This window comes from Arachis hypogaea, chromosome 14 (assembly GCF_003086295.3).
Source record: "Arachis hypogaea cultivar Tifrunner chromosome 14, arahy.Tifrunner.gnm2.J5K5, whole genome shotgun sequence".
Lineage (NCBI taxonomy): Eukaryota > Viridiplantae > Streptophyta > Magnoliopsida > Fabales > Fabaceae > Arachis > Arachis hypogaea.
In genome coordinates this window covers 9,590,540-9,608,831 of record NC_092049.1, presented here as the reverse complement: position 1 = coordinate 9,608,831, position 18,292 = coordinate 9,590,540, and the positions used below count along the sequence as shown (strand labels likewise).

At 35.1% G+C, this 18,292-nt stretch overlaps 3 protein-coding genes and 1 non-coding gene across 5 annotated transcripts; 3 read left to right on the top strand and 1 right to left on the bottom strand.

Annotated features, from left to right (window-relative positions):
• Positions 1 to 2,977: 2,977 nt before the first annotated feature.
• On the top strand, positions 2,978 to 3,821 carry LOC112742201 (protein MAIN-LIKE 1-like). The gene is made up of 2 exons (XM_025791442.1): positions 2,978 to 3,058; positions 3,156 to 3,821. The coding sequence occupies exons 1-2, from the start codon at positions 2,978 to 2,980 to the stop codon at positions 3,819 to 3,821; spliced, it is 747 nt and encodes a 248-aa protein (XP_025647227.1).
• Positions 3,822 to 7,228: 3,407 nt separating this feature from the next.
• LOC112741423 (BTB/POZ domain and ankyrin repeat-containing protein NPR1) lies at positions 7,229 to 11,645 on the top strand. Of its 2 annotated transcripts, XM_025790416.3 has the most exons (5): positions 7,261 to 7,797; positions 8,158 to 8,888; positions 9,815 to 10,580; positions 10,746 to 10,943; positions 11,045 to 11,645. In XM_025790416.3, exons 2-5 carry the CDS (start codon positions 8,340 to 8,342, stop codon positions 11,308 to 11,310), a joined length of 1,779 nt encoding a protein of 592 aa, XP_025646201.1. In that variant the 5' UTR covers positions 7,261 to 7,797; positions 8,158 to 8,339; the 3' UTR covers positions 11,311 to 11,645. The 2 variants fall into 2 exon arrangements, with proteins under 2 accessions (XP_025646202.1, XP_025646201.1); XM_025790417.3 differs by having other exon boundaries at positions 7,229 to 8,888.
• A 273-nt stretch (positions 11,646 to 11,918) lies between these two features.
• Positions 11,919 to 11,990, bottom strand: TRNAP-AGG (transfer RNA proline (anticodon AGG)). Its single transcript has one exon. It is a non-coding gene; the product is annotated as a tRNA-Pro (tRNA).
• Positions 11,991 to 13,125: 1,135 nt separating this feature from the next.
• Positions 13,126 to 17,918, top strand: LOC112741422 (putative E3 ubiquitin-protein ligase LIN). The gene is made up of 8 exons (XM_025790415.3): positions 13,126 to 13,579; positions 13,697 to 14,535; positions 14,682 to 14,817; positions 15,047 to 16,017; positions 16,126 to 16,273; positions 16,393 to 16,647; positions 16,957 to 17,266; positions 17,688 to 17,918. Exons 1-8 carry the CDS (start codon positions 13,394 to 13,396, stop codon positions 17,810 to 17,812), a joined length of 2,970 nt encoding a protein of 989 aa, XP_025646200.1. The 5' UTR covers positions 13,126 to 13,393; the 3' UTR covers positions 17,813 to 17,918.
• The last annotated feature ends 374 nt before the right edge of the window (positions 17,919 to 18,292 follow it).

Genomic DNA, 18,292 nt, shown 5'->3' with positions numbered 1-18,292 from the left:
GATGTATGATAAGATAGTTTAGTGTATGGTTCAAATTTGTCCCACTAAGTTATCTTAGTACACTACTTACTTCTTAAGATGTATGTATTTTATTTTATTTTTTTAATGTAAGCTTCATGAAAAGTTATTTTTTTATTAAAGGAAATTAATTTGAATGTGTTATTAGAATAACAAAAATTATATTTATCTAATTATATGCCACTATATGTATGATTCTTTTAAATAACTTGGCAACTAGCTAAGATTAAATACTATTGACTATATGACCATATATAATTGGTGGATGAGCGACTCTTACACTGACTTTATACAAAACTAAAATCATAAATTAGATATAAAAGAATAAAATGTAATAAAGTTGGAGTAGGTCTATGAGGCTGAAAGAGCAAGGCTCTGACAAAATATCTTTACAATAAGGTGAGAAGATAAGGTTAAAATTTTAATGGGGGTAGCTTTCGGCACAGCAAAGCTTGAGAAAGAAAACCCAGACAGTAATCGAATTTTTTTAACCCTTGGAACTGGGTAATTATATCTGATTACTCTTACAAGATCTTCTACGATTTTAAAAAATAAAAAATAAAAGTATCCATTTTTTAATTTATCAGTCAAGCAAGAAGAACTAAGCAATTCTTGTATTTAATAGCAACCTTGGTGTCATCCCTACCCTAATAATTGAGATAGTATGTCAGCAAATTTTAACGTGTGTGTATCAGTGTATATACTATATAGTAATAATAATAATAAATCATTTTAAACACAATAATAGCATTATAACAACACTCCTTTTGTTTTTTCTTTGTTCTTTCATACAACTCAACTTTCATTTTTTATCATTTCTTCTCTCTTTTTAATTAGTAGTTTGGTGTTAATTTACTACATGTATTTGGGTATCACAATTGAAAAAGTATAGAGTACTAATATATTATCTGCCAATTTATTGTCAACAACAATTAATTATTATATTTTAAATATATGCATAAGGAGACACATTCACGAAATACATTTATAAAGACACTTCTATTAGACACCGTCGTAAAAAATAAATTTTGTTAGACACATCTACAAAGACACTTCTATTAAACATAATTATAAACAAGAGTTGGCAAAAATTGGTAGAATTTTTGTTGGTAACATAGTGGAATTGATCACAATTTAGTTGTGCATTTATACATTTTTTAAAAGAATTTTTCTTCTAGGTATTTTGGTCATAATGAAACTATTGCCAAAGTATATTAATATGAAATTAGATAATAGTATAAATATTTTTAATTACAGTTAAAATATAACTCTGATTCGCCAAAAAAAATCTGAAACTGATGTCACAATAATAATTATTTAACATGCTGTCACCAAAAAAAAAAAATTATTTAACATGCTAAAATTGCTTCAAGTAAAACAGATAAATAAGAAGCTGAAGCTGCTCAAATGCAAGTGCCAAAAATATGATGTGTCTCGTTAAGGAATTTATGCTACTATATTATTGTGGAGGTGATGATGTATAACCACGGTCACAAGATAAGGTTCATAGATTGGTGAGTTAGCAAACTTGCAATAAATAAAATATCCCCATCTCTGCGATGCATGTATGTCTTCCCTTCTCATCCACCTTTGGATTATTCATTTTCCTATGGCATTATGTTGTTGGCTTGGGGTAAAAAACAAAATTAGAAGGAGAGAAAAACTCATTTTCTTTTTCTTCTTTTAAATTGTCTTTGATTTGTCACGTAATTTAATCTCCTTTTTTTTTTTTTACAATATCGTCTCTTATGAAAAAACAAATATTGTATAATTTATATATAGTAAGATGTTCATTGACCTTCATTCTAGGAGAGATTAGTAAAGACAAGATAGTGAGATACTGTAACAGTATAGAAGAACAATTTACTAAAATTAGGGAATTAAAGATACAGAAAGGATAAAATTCATGAGGTAGAAAAGGAATTCAGAGAAAAGAAAGTGTTTTTCTTATTCACCAGTATTTTCTAACAACAAAATACGTATTTTTTTATTTTGTTAATAAAAAATAGTTTAAATATATAATTAATTAATAATTTTTATATTTTTATAGGAGTATTAAGAGTATTTAGTGTATAAATAATATTTATTATTATTATTATTATTATTATTATTATTATTATTATTGTGCTATCTACAGTATCTCTTAACTCGACAGACTAAAGACTAAGTGTATATTTGGATTGACATTTGTCAAATTAAAACTATAACTCCTTGTTTTAGGTCAGAAGCTACAACTTCTTCTTCAGATAAACACGCGCTTAAGATAAAAAATTACATCTGCATTTAGAGTAAAAAAAGTTATCAAATTCAAAAAGATAACGCTCAAAAACTTTAAACATATTTTTCTCCTATTCGATACTAAACTAAATAAATTCTAATTTGTTGCATATTTAAACTCTAGGCTATTTTACTGAAATGCGCATGGAAAAATCTTTAATTTCCAATATACACACGATTTGAAGCTCCTCCTAAAATACGCACAGCCATATCACAAGGGTCAATCACGAAATGGTTAAAGGCACCATGTCAAGAATGGTGAGCATGAAATGGAGTATCCTGTCTGACACAGGCCATTTCTTGTGCAGCAGTGGGAGACCTCACCTATGACACACACGAAATGGTATAGGTCTTGTATGGCGCACACGAATTGGCGAGCTCAGTGGAGGCACACACGAAGTGGGCAATTTCGCTTATGGCAGGCACGAAATGTTGACGCGGCAGTGAAGGCAGCAACTCCCAGCAGTGGCAGTTTCCGTACGAGCATGCAGTGGGTAGTTTGGGAGGCAATTTATTGTACTGTTGTGACTGAGGCAATATAAAAGGGGGTGAAGGGGAGGGGACCAATTCGTAGGGTGGGAAACTGGAGAGAAGTAGTGGGGTTTAGTGTGTTGTTGTGTTTAGGGTAGGGACAATTTTTTTTTTTTGTGGTGGAGAAATATTTTTTTTTTAATTCATAAAAATGAGTAGTAGTGGAATTAATGTGGAAGAAAACCTTAATAGGTTGGATGAATTTCACATTTCTGCACATTTACATGTGAAGGTGAGTTTTTTTTTTTTATGAATTAATAAAAAAAATTTGATGATTATAACAATTGTTGTAAATTGAATAATTGTGTTTTGATGCTTTTCTATTTCAGCCGGCACGTGTGTTGACTCTGCACGGCACACTAGTTGACGTTTTTACTACGGATGACGCAAATCCAAGTATGGAGATTAGGAGGCAGATGCTTGAACCGTATCTAAGAAGAGCCGGATTCTATTATGCGTCTTTGATAAGGCGTTTTGAATACGACAACCCATTGATTAGCGCTCTTGTGGAAAGATGGCGTCCTGAGACCCACACATTCCACCTGCCATGGGGTGAGTGTACTATTACTCTGGAGGATGTTGCTATGCAGTTGGTGTTACCAATTGACGGTGAGCCGGTTACCGGCACTCTAAGGTCTTGGAGTAAGTTCTACCAGAAGGATATTTGGCAATGGTGTGAGGAACTCCTTGGTGAAGTTCTTGATGGACATGTTGGGACCACGAAGTATAACATAAAATTGAAATGGCTCAGGAGTAGACTCCAACAGATGCCTCTTGACTCTCCAGAGGACGCCGTCGTACGGTATGCACGTTGTTACATTATGTATTTATTGGGTGGCGTTTTACTTCCTTACAAGGTGAACAACACGGTTCATGTTCGCTATCTTCCTCTCTTGGCCAACTATGACGCCATTAGTACATATAGCTGGGGCAGTGCCGTTCTCTGCTGGTTGTATAGAGCCATGTGCCTAGCGATGGATTATAACGTCGAGTGAATGTCTGGATGTCATACATTGCTGATGTCTTAGATGTACTTCAGGCTTCCTTTCTGGGCACCGGACGTGACGAGCCCGTACACGTTTCCGTTAGCTACAAGGTAATGTATTATCTTACATAAGATCCATTCGGATGACTTATGTTTTATTTCATGTGACAAGCATCTGCGTGATTCCCTCCCTATTGGCAAGTATTGCCTTTTGCAAGAATTGTGAAAAGATCTGGCCACATGCCACCTGTGCTTCTGCCTGTCGACCCTTATTGACAAACAATGCATTTAGTCAGTGGTAGGTGGACTTGACAATTGCACAGACCGAAAGATTACGAGTCCCCTTCAGCACAGATTTGATACACTCATAAAGATTCGTTGTCATGTGACCGTATCAGCGACCCTCATCGCGGTGTTGGAGCCATTTTAGTGGCTCTAACCCTCTAATCCAAGCCATCATTTATAAGGAGGTTGCGGGATCCTCGACACTGATTAACTCAAGGTAGTATTGTGCCTGCTCTTGCGTCTTCGAGCATGCCGCATTAACAATGTGCCTTTTTGCTTCCTTGCTCTTGAAGTTTGTTGCAAAGTTGGACGCAATGTGTCGGACACAATAAATATTATGTTCCCATCCACAACCATCTCGCTCAAGCGCAGCCTTTATAGCTGCATGCCTGTCAGAAATAAGTAGAACACCCGGTTGTGTGGCCACATGCCTCCTTAAGTTGGTCAGAAAGAAGTATCACGCATCTGTGTTTTCCCTTTAAACAAGCGCGAAAGCTACGGGAAGTATATTGTTGTTTTCATCCTGTGCTATCCCCCATCAACAAGGTTCCTGTGTACTTACCATACAAGTGTGTTCCGTCAACCGAGACTAGTGGCTTGCAATGCTTGAATGCTTCGACACACGACGAAAATGACCAAAATACTTGATGAAACATGACACTTCCGCGGTCGAGGGTGTTGCCGACGTAGTATGGCCGGGTTTGAAGGTTGACAATTGTCCCTGTGACGAAAGTGGAAATTTATCAGTACAGAATAACGAACTTAAAACAAGTGCGGAATCCGACATAAGTCTTGCATATGGTCTAACCTGGAATGAAAGTTTGCAATGCGTTGAAATATCTCTGCAACTGGTTATATGAATCATCCCAGTCTCCGTAGATTCTGGCTATTGCCTTCTGCTTCGCTAGCCAAACCTTCTTGTAAGATACCTTGTATCCGTACGCCGACTCCACAGAACCCTGCAATACCTTTACGCAAATGGTCGCGTCTACTTAAACCATAGGGAATATGTGCTATCATATCACATTGGAATCAAGTTGAGCATGATCTTGCGACGTTGCAGACGCCAAACAACTATGAGACCCTTGGTATTTTCGAACTTTCCAAAATCTTGAAGCCCTCGTCTTCACAACCCTTACCATCCAGCAACATTGGTCACCAAAAAATTTGCATCGACATACATACCGAGTATAATCTGACTCTATCACTTTGAATTCTGCACTTCTACGGATGTTGTAGTTCTTAACAGCAAGCATAGCTGCTTTTTTATTCAGGAATTTCAAACCAAGCTAGCTCCGTTTCACCAGTCAAAGAATAGTTGCTCGGTATGTCCTCCGCAGTAGTCGAGTTCATTGGACCAAGACTCAGGTGCAGATAATGGTCGGGGGTGCTGCTAGAAACACCTCCTACCCCCATCACATTTATCGGTTCGGCCTGAGTTGGGATAACCCGATCACCCTCAAGCGGTTGGGTTTCCAGAACAACTTCTACTTCCTCTCCGCTATCATCCTCAATCTCGTCTTCCTCAGATGAGTCGGCCAACCCCTCGGCTATTCCTTCCGGATATGCAACATGGACATTGGGGGAGGGACATCGGTCAGGATTTTCTGCATTCTGGGCGGGCGCCACGAAGGCGTTAAAAGAAGGACTGCGAGCCCTACCAATCTCCGAAAACGGAATGGCTTCACCAGCACCGGAATTTCGCATTTTCTCTACGTTGTTTGAACTAGATGAACTACCCCCCACATCTTGGAGCTTCACATAAAGTTCCATAGAATAGATGCTTTCAATGCTGCGATGATACGAAAACATCATCGACACATGCTGGTCAGATTTAATATGCATTTTCTGATATGCAAACGAACTAGCTACCGCAACTGGCATCCTGTAAATCAGGGTACTCATCTCCTTTTTCCCAACAAACCCAGTGTTCATCAAAATCAGATTTTTAAGCTGTTGCAGAGATGATTGTAGGGGAATCATTATCCAAAGTGGGTCATCACACATAAATGTGACCCCTTCGGCTGTATGCGAAATTTTTCCATTGGAGTATATGACCACATAAATGTTTCAGATGCCATCACAACAGCAAAAATTGGTGAAACCAACTTCAGCGGAAATGGAATTCACGAAGAGGAAAGAAGCGTAGAAGAAGTGAGAATTGGAATTGTGGAATCAGTTTTTCAGGAGAAGGGTTTTTATAGCCTAGCCGTGGTTCCAATTCGTGTATGGTACACACTGATTGCTCTCATTTCGTGTGCGGTACAATCGATATGGGGTGTTTATATCATGGGAGTCCAACCTAAAATGCTGCCCAACTCACCTCTACTGTACCCCTAATTCGTGTCTGCCGTCTTTGATTTCCTCTTTCCATTTCGCTGCTGCCACGTCTAAAATGGAATCTCCATTTCGTACCTGCTCTAAGTGACATAATACTCCTATTTCGTGGGCAACTTACTTGAAATGATATTGAAATTCATTTTGTCGCCGCCATATAAAAAATAACTATGCGCATTTTAAGAAAAATTTCCACATATGCACATTCTAGGAATTAAAGATTTTTTGCTGAAACTCTACTTGAAAATTGAATTGACCACTAAATTCATTATTTTTATTATCATTGTTATTGGAGAAAGAATTAAAGAAAGAAAAGGTAGTCTAATGGGGACCCAATATGTGAACAGGTAGTTCAATCAAGTTTAATTATTTTACATTTTTTAATGTTTTATACTTTATTTAAAAATAATGTAGAAAGTCTGGTTGAGTATTGCTTTTCTAAAATGATGGATTACTTTTATTACCTTTTTAAATTCTAGGAAATTTTTTGTTATTATGAGATTTTGAAACTATTTTTAATAATGTATGAACTATTTAATTATATTTCTTGAACCTTTTATTGATAGAACAAATATTAGATATTTTAATATTAAATTATTAAGAATAAATATAATTTAATTATGTATTATATGTTGTTATAAATTTTTATAAAATATCAATGATATTTTGTATTTTTAATATTAAAAAATATTTATTTACAAAATATCAATAATTTTTTGTACTACTATTATAAAAATAATCAAATATTATCGTATTTTACCCTAATATTAGCCTAAATATTACTGAGTCTCAATTGAATAATTGATTGGTCTTTAATTTTGTGAAGCTAATTGGACCCAGACGCAGCAATTTGCTTTACAAGTTTGGTGTGTGCGTTACGTTCTCTCTTCATCAATTTACGCAAACCACTCTTTCTTTCTTTCAATAGCGGTGACGCAATCCAACCCCAGCTGGGGACGCTGACGTCACCTCTTTCGTCATCCAAACAACTTCACCCTCCTCTTCTCTCTCTCTCTCTCCTCTCTTCTCCTCTGACAACGATAAACGAACCTTCCAGGATGCTCTTCTGCCCTTTCGTTCCTCCATTGATGTGATGTGAACCCAATACTATTGCTCTTCTTCCCACTTTCATTCTCTCTTCTCTTTTCCCTCACTCGATTCTCATGCTTTGACTTCAACTTGTACCTTCTTTGTTTATTTTGTTCCGTCTTTTGCGCGCTGATTCCCTTTTGTCTCTGATTGGTTTTCTGGGCTTGTCAAAGTTCAAACCTTTCTCTGATTTGGATGGATCTGGTGCCAGTTTCTCAGAATTTGGTCTTCTGGGGTGTCGAGTATACTTGAACTTCACTGATTCTACCTCAAAGGTTTCTTCTTTTTTTCATTCTTCAATTGAGGGAATAGCTTCTGGATTTTGTTTTTTGTTTTTTTTTTTGTTTGTTTGATTTATGCTATTTTGGTTGCGCTGGAAATACAAAAAGGGGTTTCTATTATCTTTGAAGGAAAATTGGTTGGGGGTGTACTCCTGTTCTCAGTTGAGGGTTGACTATTGTCAACTTACCTTCAAAAAGAGTGATTTGAGTTGAAGTGCGTACTTCCTTTTCATACAGTTTTGTTGTGAGTGGTTTGGATGTCATGTTTTTTTGTGACATAAGATTTTGCAGCTAACACTTGTTCAGATTAGCATATATGGTTTCTATTTATAGGTTACTTTTTGTTTTCATTAGGTCTCTGCTGGAAATTCAAGACCTTATTTATCAGACCCAATATCCGTCTAATTAGTAGTTAGAGAAGTTTTGGGGAATCTATCTGAGAGAGAAATTTGAGGTGTTTGTGAAGTGTTTTTGGTTTCTGCAATCATAAGAGATGTTCTAGCCTGCTAGGGACAATTAGGTTCTCGGGTTTAAGAATGGCTAATTCAGCTGAACCCTCTTCGTCTTTGAGCTTTACATTGTCTTCGCACTTATCGAATGGCTCTGTTAGCCACAACATATGTCCCTCCTTCGGTGCTGATCCTGGACATAACCTTGATGTTATCAGTTTGAGTAAGCTTAGCTCCAATTTGGAGCAGCTTTTGATTGATCCTGCTTGTGACTATAGTGATGCCGAGATCATTGTGGAAGAAATTCCGGTCGGTGTTCATCAATGCATTCTGGCCTCTAGAAGTAAGTTCTTCCATGAATTGTTCAAGAGTGAAAAAGGATCTTCAGATAAAGAAGGGAAATTGAAGTACTCCATGAGTGATTTATTGCCTTATGGCAATGTTGGATATGAAGCTTTTCAAATTTTCCTTGGTTATGTGTATACCGGTAAACTCAAGCCTTCTCCAATGGAGGTGTCAACATGTGTTGACAATGTGTGTGCACATGCTGCTTGTAGACCTGCAATTAACTTTGCTGTGGAGTTGATGTATGCATCTTCCATTTTTCAAATACCGGAGCTGGTATCGCTTTTCCAGGTAAATATTCTATCTATGATGATATTGATATAAGAAAACATCAAACGTTATGGATTATACATTTCAGTTAACTAAGTGATTTCCCATTGAATTAATCCATGCTATAAGATTCAACTTTTGTTTTCAAGTACATAACACAACCATTCCCTTATATCCGAATTTGAGATCGGCTATGTAAAGATTTGCAATAGACTTTGACAAAGTTGAGCTATTATAATAGATATTTACCAAAATTTGATTTCATCTTTTCTACTCTACTTGTTTGTGGATTCATTTAGAGAACTAGAGTTAAGAGGTTTATAAAAAGAATTAGTAGTAGATTTTATCTTCTAGAGTCGTGTTATCGGCCAGGTTATAACCATAGTTCTCAATAAGAATTAAGATTCATTGGATTTCTCAGAACACATGAATTGATTATTGAGATTTATTTAATTTTCCTCACAGCTAATACGATTGAATTTGGATTCTCTAAAGTGAGGAAGTTGGTAAAGTGAAGGATTAATCACCATTGATTTTGTAACTTCCATGAAATGTGTGCCCCACTATCTTAATTTAAGAGTGATTATCTCTTTACTTTACCACTTTATCAACTTCCTCACTTTAGAGGATCTTGATCCAATACGATTAACCTATCTTTAGTTAGACCTAACTTTCAGATTTTTTTTCTTTCCGAGGGAATATAAAATTAACTTTATAATTGACTTACTAAATATATCACTTTGTTTAGGCGCATGCCTTGTACCTGGCATCTTATGCATAGGCCCCGAGTATTGTCATCCTTAGCTTTTCCAGGGTACTGAATAACTGGACATCACATGTTTTGGTAATGCATGGGAAAATACTTGTAAAGCATCTAAACTAATAACGATTTGTGTCTTATCATGCTAACGGATCGAGGAGCTAATTAATACTTTGGATTATGGCAGCGACGTCTTCTTAACTTTGTAGGGAAGGCTCTTGTGGAAGATGTCATCCCAATCCTCATGGTTGCTTTCCATTGTAAATTGAGTCAGCTTGTCACTCAGTGTGTCGACAGGGTGGTACGCTCAGACATTGACCAGATCTCAATCGAGAAGGAGCTTCCCTATGAGCTCGTGGAAAAGGTTAAGTTGCTCCGCCAAAACCAACAGCAAGATATGGAAACCGATGCTTCTGTAGATGTTCCTGTAGTTGATCCTTTGTGTCTAAAACGGATCACTAGAATACATAAAGCATTGGACTCGGATGATGTTGAGCTTGTTAAACTTCTTTTAAACGAGTCAGACATTACATTAGATAAAGCCAATGCTCTCCATTATGCTACAGCATACTGTGATCCCAAGGTTGTTTCCGAGGTACTTAGTTTGGGTCTGGCTGATGTAAACCTTCGGAATTCTCGGGGGTACTCGGTGCTTCATATAGCCGCCATGCGTAAAGAACCTTCTATTATAGTATCACTTCTCTCAAAAGGAGCTTGTGCATCGGATTTGACTTCGGATGGCCAGAGTGCTGTTAGTATTTGCAGGAGGTTGACAAGGCCAAAGGATTATCATGCGAAAACAGAACAGGGGAAGGAGACAAACAAAGATAGAATATGCATCGATGTTCTTGAAAGAGAAATGAGAAGGAATCCATTGGCTGGGGATGCTACAACTTCTTCCCATACAATGGCCGACGATCTACACATGAAGCTACTATACCTGGAGAACAGAGGTATCGATTGATGTTCTTCCATCTTGATGCTGCTTATTGAATTCTCATAGGAGATTTGATATATTGTTTTTAAATACTTTGAATCATGTTTTAACTGATTTTATTATGTTTTCATGGGTTATTTTATGCTCAAACCATCATATTAAGTATTGCTGCTTTGTGCAGTGGCATTTGCAAGATTGTTCTTCCCTTCAGAAGCAAAACTAGCCATGGACATTGCTCATGCGGAGACAACTTCCGAGTTCGCTGGTCTTTCTGCTTCGAAAGGTTCAAATGGCAACCTAAGGGAAGTAGATCTCAACGAGACACCGATCGTGCAAAACAAAAGACTTCTTTCTAGGATGGAAGCCCTTATGAAAACAGGTAGGAACTATCTTAAGATAATTTTTTGATTTGATGTAACCGTTGATGTGTTCCAATAGCAAGTCTAACGTCGAAGATCTTTTACCTTTTTGTGGTGGCAGTCGAGATGGGGAGGCGCTACTTTCCGCATTGCTCGGAAGTACTGGATAAGTTCATGGAGGATGACCTCCCCGACTTGTTCTACCTCGAGAAGGGAACCCAAGAAGAGCAGCGAATCAAGAGGACGCGCTTCATGGAGCTCAAAGACGATGTCCACAAGGCTTTCACCAAGGACAAGGCCGAGTTTAGCCGCTCCGGAATTTCGTCCTCTTCATCCTCATCATCCCTCAGAGATTCTGTACATTACAACAAGGCTAGAAAAGTGTGAACTGTTAAATATAGCATAGCTTCTTCATTTTCTTTTTTGGTTTCTGACTTCACATATTATAATATATAGTGCAAATTTTAGAGGTTGATGCATGCTCCCCAACCAAGTCACATGTAAAATTGTAATAGCAGGAAGGAAAGTTGATCCTTTACAAAGTGGTGTTTTTGACAAAAATAATTTCCTTTCCCTTCCAATTTGTGACAAATTTACAGTATAAATTTTGTAACAGATGAAGTATATAGGATCTATCATTAATTAGGTGCAGTCTATTAATTGTATGGTTATTTTACTCGTAAAATGTGATTTTGCAAGAAAATAGATGAATTATGCAATAAGTAATATTCACTTTTTTCCCTTTCTTTTTTTCATGCTAAATAGTATGTGAATCTAGATTTTAACTTGTATGTGCTACTCACATTAGTGAAAATATTTTATGATATCTGCAGAAAATATGCATGGTTTTCTAAATAAAACATTTTTACATCTAATCGTATTGAATTTTTTAGATGATCATTCTTGCAGTTATTTTTGCTTTACAAAATTGAACTCATGTTAATATCACAGCAAAAATTAAACTCGTTAAATATCATGCATTAAATTTAAATAAAGGGGCATTCCGAGAATTGAACTCGGGACCTCTCGCACCCTAAGCGAGAATCATACCACTAGACCAAATGCCCATGTTTACTTACAAATACATTTTTTAAATTCAAATTATATATATATTATCATTATGATGATTTTAGTTGGAGATAAATAATCCCATGTTGGCAGACAATTTTTGTAGTTATTATAAGCTTTCATCGTGATTCGTGTGTTTTTTTATGTTATATAAGACTGACCGGAAAAAAGTTTGAAAAGCTTTCATGATCACAAGAGATACGCGCAGAAAGTAAAGTTGAATCAAATTTTATATGAAAATTCCATTAATTGAAGAGTGATATCAATATGGTTTGCATGTCGACAAGCATATGAAACAAGCATTTTTCACACCAAATCATATAAAGAACTGTTCAATAATCAGCTGTACGTTGTGTTCTATAAAAAGCTCTGTTTCTTCATTATAAAGTGACAAATGGACAATCAAAGTACACCTTTTTAAATAGAAAAATACACTTTTATGCATGGACTAATAATATTTGAAATTTATTATTAAATTATTAATTTATCATTTTACTATTTTCTCTATCCATAAACTAAATAATATTCATCTTTAAATTAACTTAATTCCAAATTTCTTAAAATTATAATAAATTCAGTATTATATTTTAGGAAATATTTCAAGTGCATCGGAAATACCCATGCCCTTCAAATGCTTCCTATATTTTATATGAACAAATTTTAAAATTTCAGCTCAGTTACTTTACATATCAGAATCCCTACGACCAGGACCAATAGAAAGAATAATTACTGTATTCCAATTATAAAAAAGTTTTTGGAAAGAGAATACAGGAAGTACCTATTTATTGACTTAGTGTTGAATAAAGCGTGGGTTCTACGTACACTAGGACCTATACCACATATAATAATGGAAAGTAGATAGATTTTAATTTTGATGTAAAATATTTTGTATAATCATTTAATTATATATATTTTTTTAAATAGTATATGATTAATATAAAAAATAATTATTTTTTTTAATTTGATGTTACATGATTTAATGTACATGTAAAACTATTTTACATCATAGTGTATTAAAATTAAATTATAATAATTATATATTTTTAATGACAAAATAAAAGTACATTTTTGTATGCAGATTAAAATATGAATGCAAGTGAGTGTTTTTATATAAGATGTGGCAGCAATTTCACTGGCTGAAGATGTTGGTCCAAAAATTTGTTTTGGCATTTTACATTAGAGTACCTCAAAAATTAAAAATTAAAAAAATAAAATAAGTTATGGTTTGAAAAATAGAATCACCATGCAGCATTCACCATTCACAATTCACCAAACCCAACCCTTTTTCTTTGTCTTCATCACTGTTACCCTCTATTCTTCTATCTAATAATCTAGCTGTCTTTCTGTGTTATCTTTTTTATTGGTTTCTTTCTTCTGAGTCCTAAGAATATAAAGAAAGAAAATGTCATCATTGAAAAACCATAATAATAATAATAATAATTGGCATTCACCAATGGCTTCTTCCTTTGCTGAACTTCTTCCCTCAGATGATGGAGCCTCACACAAGAAGAAGCTATCACTTCCTTCATACATATGTCATGATCCTAGAAGTGTTGCTTCATCAAGGCACAAGTCAGAGAAATCCACTGTAAGAAGATATGATATCATATGATACCATAAATGCTTCATTTTTATTCATGTATGCATATTGTTTGCATAAATGCTTCAAATACTACTATTGTATTTAATACTCTTACTTGCATAGGTAAGAAGTGGCTCTTCTTCATCTCAGTTCAAGAGGCCTGGTTCAGCTTCTGAGAGATCAAACTCTAAGTCTCTGGTGGCAGAAGATTCAAGAATGGATGAAGTTGCTATTGGAGCAGTGATGAAAATCCTCAGTGGCTACATTGGAAGATATGTAAAAGATGAACTTTTCAGGAGAAAAATCAGGGAAAGATGCAGTTCTGTGATGGAGAGAAGAAGAAGAGAGGACTCAAATGATGAGGTTTTTGAGAATTTGGAAATGGGCATGGGGAAAGTTGATAAATTGGTAGAAGATCATGGAAGAATGAGGCAAGTTATGTTGATCAAAAGCTTGAAGAATTCCATTGAGATATTAACCATAATAGTTGCTTCCTCTTTGAATGCTAAAGATTCTCATCTTTCTGCTTGTGCTCAAATTTACTTGGCAATAGCTTATAAGATGTTGAAGAAAGAGAGAGTTTCCTCAAAGCATTTACTTCAAGTGTTTTGTGATTCTCCAAGTATGGCTAGAACATACCTGATTCCTGATCTTTGGGAGCACTTGTTTCTTCCCCATCTTCTCCATCTCAAAATTTGGTATAACAAGGAGATTGAGTCTCTTTCAAATGAAGATCATGGTGATAACAAAAGGAAAATGAAGGTGTTGAGCAAAGTCTACAATGAAAAAATGGATGCTGGAACTAGTCTCTTTGCTTTGTACTACAAGCAATGGCTGAAAGTTGGGGCCACAGAACCTCCTCTTCCTGTTGTATCATTGCCATCAATGCCAAGTTGTAGATCATCATCAAGAAGAAAATCTTCAGATTCTTTGGTTTCAAATTCCTCAATCAATCCAAACTTGTAAGTGATATGAATTACTTATTCTTCTGAATTTCGTATATTCACAACTAAATGTATTTGGATACTACTTGTTTCCAAATTCATTGAGTTATGAATATTTCAAATTTTTAAAATGACAAATATTATGTTTCGGTTCTCTTCGACAGATATAAGGCAGTGTTTGGCCCCAAACTGGAGCAGCAACCTACTGGTCCAGATGAACAAAAAGGAGCCATTGTAATTTATAAGGGCTCAGAGATTAATGATAAAATTTATGGAGATGAATACAGGAGCTCATCTCAGGTTGGTAGTTTCTTTTCCTTTATTTCACAGATGAAATTTTCTTATTTACTCCCTTCATTCCACAATATCTGTCACTTATAGAATTCTGTTTATTCATAATCAGTTGTGTCCAGATATGATTGATTTATGAATGTATCAAATTTCTAAAGTGAACAATAATGCGAAACAGAAGGAGTATACTGTAGAATTGATGTCTTGATACATGATTCTATTTTCTTGCTGTTGTCAGAGAGAAAGAGATGTATATATGGGAAGATCATCAATCCAAGATGACAAGAATCATGGTCAATTATGGCCCGAGTCCCAGAGATTGGACTATTTCCAGTGCTTTTCTTGCAGGAACATACCTACAGAAGGATTGGAAAACAGCAACTACAGATCCAAGAACATTGCTTCAATCAGAAGGGGAGGAATAAATTCTCTTTCAAGTGATTTGGTTGGAGCTATTGCAATTATATGTTCATCTGATATCCTAAGTGAATGCGAATCGGCTATTCGTGTGGTTACCTCAGCTTGGTTGAGGTCTCCTGGTGATCCGCTCATTGTAGAAGCATTAACACAACATAGTGTAGTTGAAGCTATGTTAGAGGTGCTATTTGCCTCATCTGAAGATGAAATTCTAGAATTGATTATATCAATTTTAGCTGAATTAGTAGCAAGGAGCGACGCGATTCGACAAATTATACTGAACTCTGATCCACAACTAGAATTGTTTGTGAAACTTCTGAGAAGCACTAGTCTGTTTCTGAAAGCCGCGGTTCTGCTTTATCTATCAAAGCCGCAGGCAAAACAAATGTTATCATCAGAATGGGTGCCATTAGTACTTAGAGTGTTGGAGTTTGGAGACAAACTGCAGACCCTTTTCACAGTGCAATGCAGTCCTCAAGTTGCAGCATTTTACTTTCTTGATCAACTTCTCACCGGTTTCAATGAAGATAAGAATCTGGAGAATGCAAGGCAAGTTCTTTCACTTGGGGGATTGACACTGCTTATGAGAAGAATTGAAGATGGAGAGATTCATGAAAGAAACAAAGCTGCTTTGATAATTTCCTGTTGTATACAAGCTGAAGGAAGCTGTAGATGCTTCTTAGCTGATAATATAAATAAGTCATCTTTGCTAGAACTCATTGTTCTTGGAAACAAACAAAGTTCAAGCGCTTTCGCCTTTTCCGTGTTAGTTGAGTTGCTCTGCCTAGATAGGTATGTCTTGTTCTTCTATCATTTCTTGCTTACAAAATCAGCAGAAGTTTAAACAAATCTGTTTTCAACATTAAGAAAAATGATGATAATCTTTTAAAACAATACCAGAAGAATGAAGGTTTTGAACTTCTTGAAAGGGCTTAAAGATGGATGGAGTGGATTAAACATCATGCACATTGTATACATTTACCTCAAGAAAGCTCCACCTGAAGAATGCCCTTTAGTTGCAGTGATAATATTGCTGCTTGATCTTATGGTAACTCTTCCTACAATTTTTTTTTTTTTTTAACTCCAATCATAACCATTAGTCTATATTGAACTTACTTCAATGAATATGTTGAAGAGTTCACAAATGCAGTAGCAGTTGTGTTGCAGGAAGATCCTTTCAAAAGTAGCTTATACAGAGCAGAAGCAATTGAGGCACTTATATCTGCTTTAAATTGCCAAACATGCAATGATAGAGTTCAAGATCAATCATCCAGAGCTTTACACTTACTTGGAGGCCACTTTTCCTACACAGGAGAATCACTATTGGAAAAATCACTTTTACATAAAGCAGGTTTTAGGGAGATTTGCTTAGAAGATTCCTTCGTCGCCAAGGGAATCTTCGTTTATGATTCGATTCACAAGGTAATCTTTGGTTAAAAGTTACAATTATGTATCATGTCAAGGACTTGTTTCTGTTCTTAAATAACTGTTCACTTTGAAAAATCAATATATCTGGACATAATTAGGCTTTGTTTGACAAAATATTTTTGTCTAGAGACAAAATTTGTCTAATTTTCTGTCTATTCAAAAGCTCGAAACAATGAAAGAGACTCAACTTTTCTGTCTTGAAACACTTATCATACGCAACAGAACATATTTCTAATATTTGTTGTTTCTCCATTCAAGCCCTTCAAAGTATTGATTGGTTGTGTGTTTGCATGATTGTTATAGAACAAGAAGGAAGAAGAAATTGAGAGTTGGCAACAAAAAGTAGGTTGTGTGTTGTTAAAATGTGGAAACAAGAAGTTGATATCAGCACTTGGAGAATGCATGGCAAATGGAACACCAAGTGTAGCAAGAGCAAGCCTTATAACTATTTCATGGATGAGCAGCTACCTCCACTTGGTTGAAGATAAAAGGTTGCCACCAATGGCTTTCTCAATCTTAACCCCACACTTGATACAATCCTTGAATCATGACAAAGATGTTGAGGAAAGAGTTCTAGCTTCATATTCATTGCTTTGCCTCATTAAAAATTCAGGTAATTAATATCTTATACAAAGATCTATTTAATTATATAAAATATTTTTCATTTGTGATTTAATTTGTACTAAAGACAAAAGGAATATTAGTTAGATGCCAATTTCAATGCATAACTAATAAAACTCATTATTAATTATTTCCTCCAAAGGTGCAATGCCAAACTTTAACTTTTGTCCTGAAAGTATATATTGTCTTACTCATGTTCTCAAACTTAAGATTTGACATATCACAGAGCACATCCCAATAATGTTTTTTTTTTTTTTGTTGGAAAAAAAATGGGTCTAGATCAGATTCTTATTTTAAATTTGAATGGCTATGTTACACTACATCAATGTATTCCTGTACTATGACTCTATATTATATATTCAATTTTTGATTAATTTATTAGTCCTTATTTTTGACACATTATTATTTTGTAGGATTCCTTCCATCATTGGATAAAGACTCACTAAGACACCTCAAAAATCTCTCCCTAGTGACATGGACTGCCAATGAACTCATCTCAATCTTCTCAAAAGGGAGCTTGCATTCAAGACAACAATAATATTATTATTATGACATATTTTTTTTTTATCATTTCAAATGCTTATTGTAATCAAATCAATCTCACCCTTGCGAGTTTTGTATAGTTAGTTGAATATTTATTTAACGTGTGATTTAAATTAATCAGTCATTAATTAAAATGATGCAACATAATATAATTTTGGAAATATATTAAATTAATACTTTTTAAATTTACCATAATGGGATACTATGATTTCATTATTTGGAATGCTTGTTTAGGCAAAGAAAGAAACTAGAAAGAAAACAAAATAGAGGGTAGAAAGGGACAGTGAAACAAGAATTCAGTAATAATAGAACATGTCGAATTTAGTAGCTTCATATCTTGATGTCAATATTATTACCATAGTTCCTAGATTACAAAAATTTGTACTAATGTAATAATAATGTTACACTGTCCCTTTATTTTCACTCCCCTAAAACAGAAAGGAATGAGGAAAGGTGATAGAAGACAAAAGGGAAA

What these genes read in the sequence shown, in the direction of transcription:
- LOC112742201 (XM_025791442.1), top strand. Translation starts at nt 2,978, where the DNA reads ATGAGTAGTAGTGGAATTAATGTGGAAGAAAACCTTAATAGGTTGGAT. An exon ending in CTGCACATTTACATGTGAAG is followed by an intron (nt 3,059 to 3,155) that starts GTGAGTTTTTTT and finishes TTTCTATTTCAG; the next exon opens with CCGGCACGTGTGTTGACTCT.
- LOC112741423 (XM_025790417.3), top strand. Translation starts at nt 8,340, where the DNA reads ATGGCTAATTCAGCTGAACCCTCTTCGTCTTTGAGCTTTACATTGTCT. An exon ending in AGCTGGTATCGCTTTTCCAG is followed by an intron (nt 8,889 to 9,814) that starts GTAAATATTCTA and finishes GGATTATGGCAG; the next exon opens with CGACGTCTTCTTAACTTTGT. An exon ending in GGAAGCCCTTATGAAAACAG is followed by an intron (nt 10,944 to 11,044) that starts GTAGGAACTATC and finishes TTGTGGTGGCAG; the next exon opens with TCGAGATGGGGAGGCGCTAC.
- LOC112741422 (XM_025790415.3), top strand. Translation starts at nt 13,394, where the DNA reads ATGTCATCATTGAAAAACCATAATAATAATAATAATAATTGGCATTCA. An exon ending in GAGTTGCTCTGCCTAGATAG is followed by an intron (nt 16,018 to 16,125) that starts GTATGTCTTGTT and finishes AAACAATACCAG; the next exon opens with AAGAATGAAGGTTTTGAACT. An exon ending in TTGCCTCATTAAAAATTCAG is followed by an intron (nt 17,267 to 17,687) that starts GTAATTAATATC and finishes ATTATTTTGTAG; the next exon opens with GATTCCTTCCATCATTGGAT.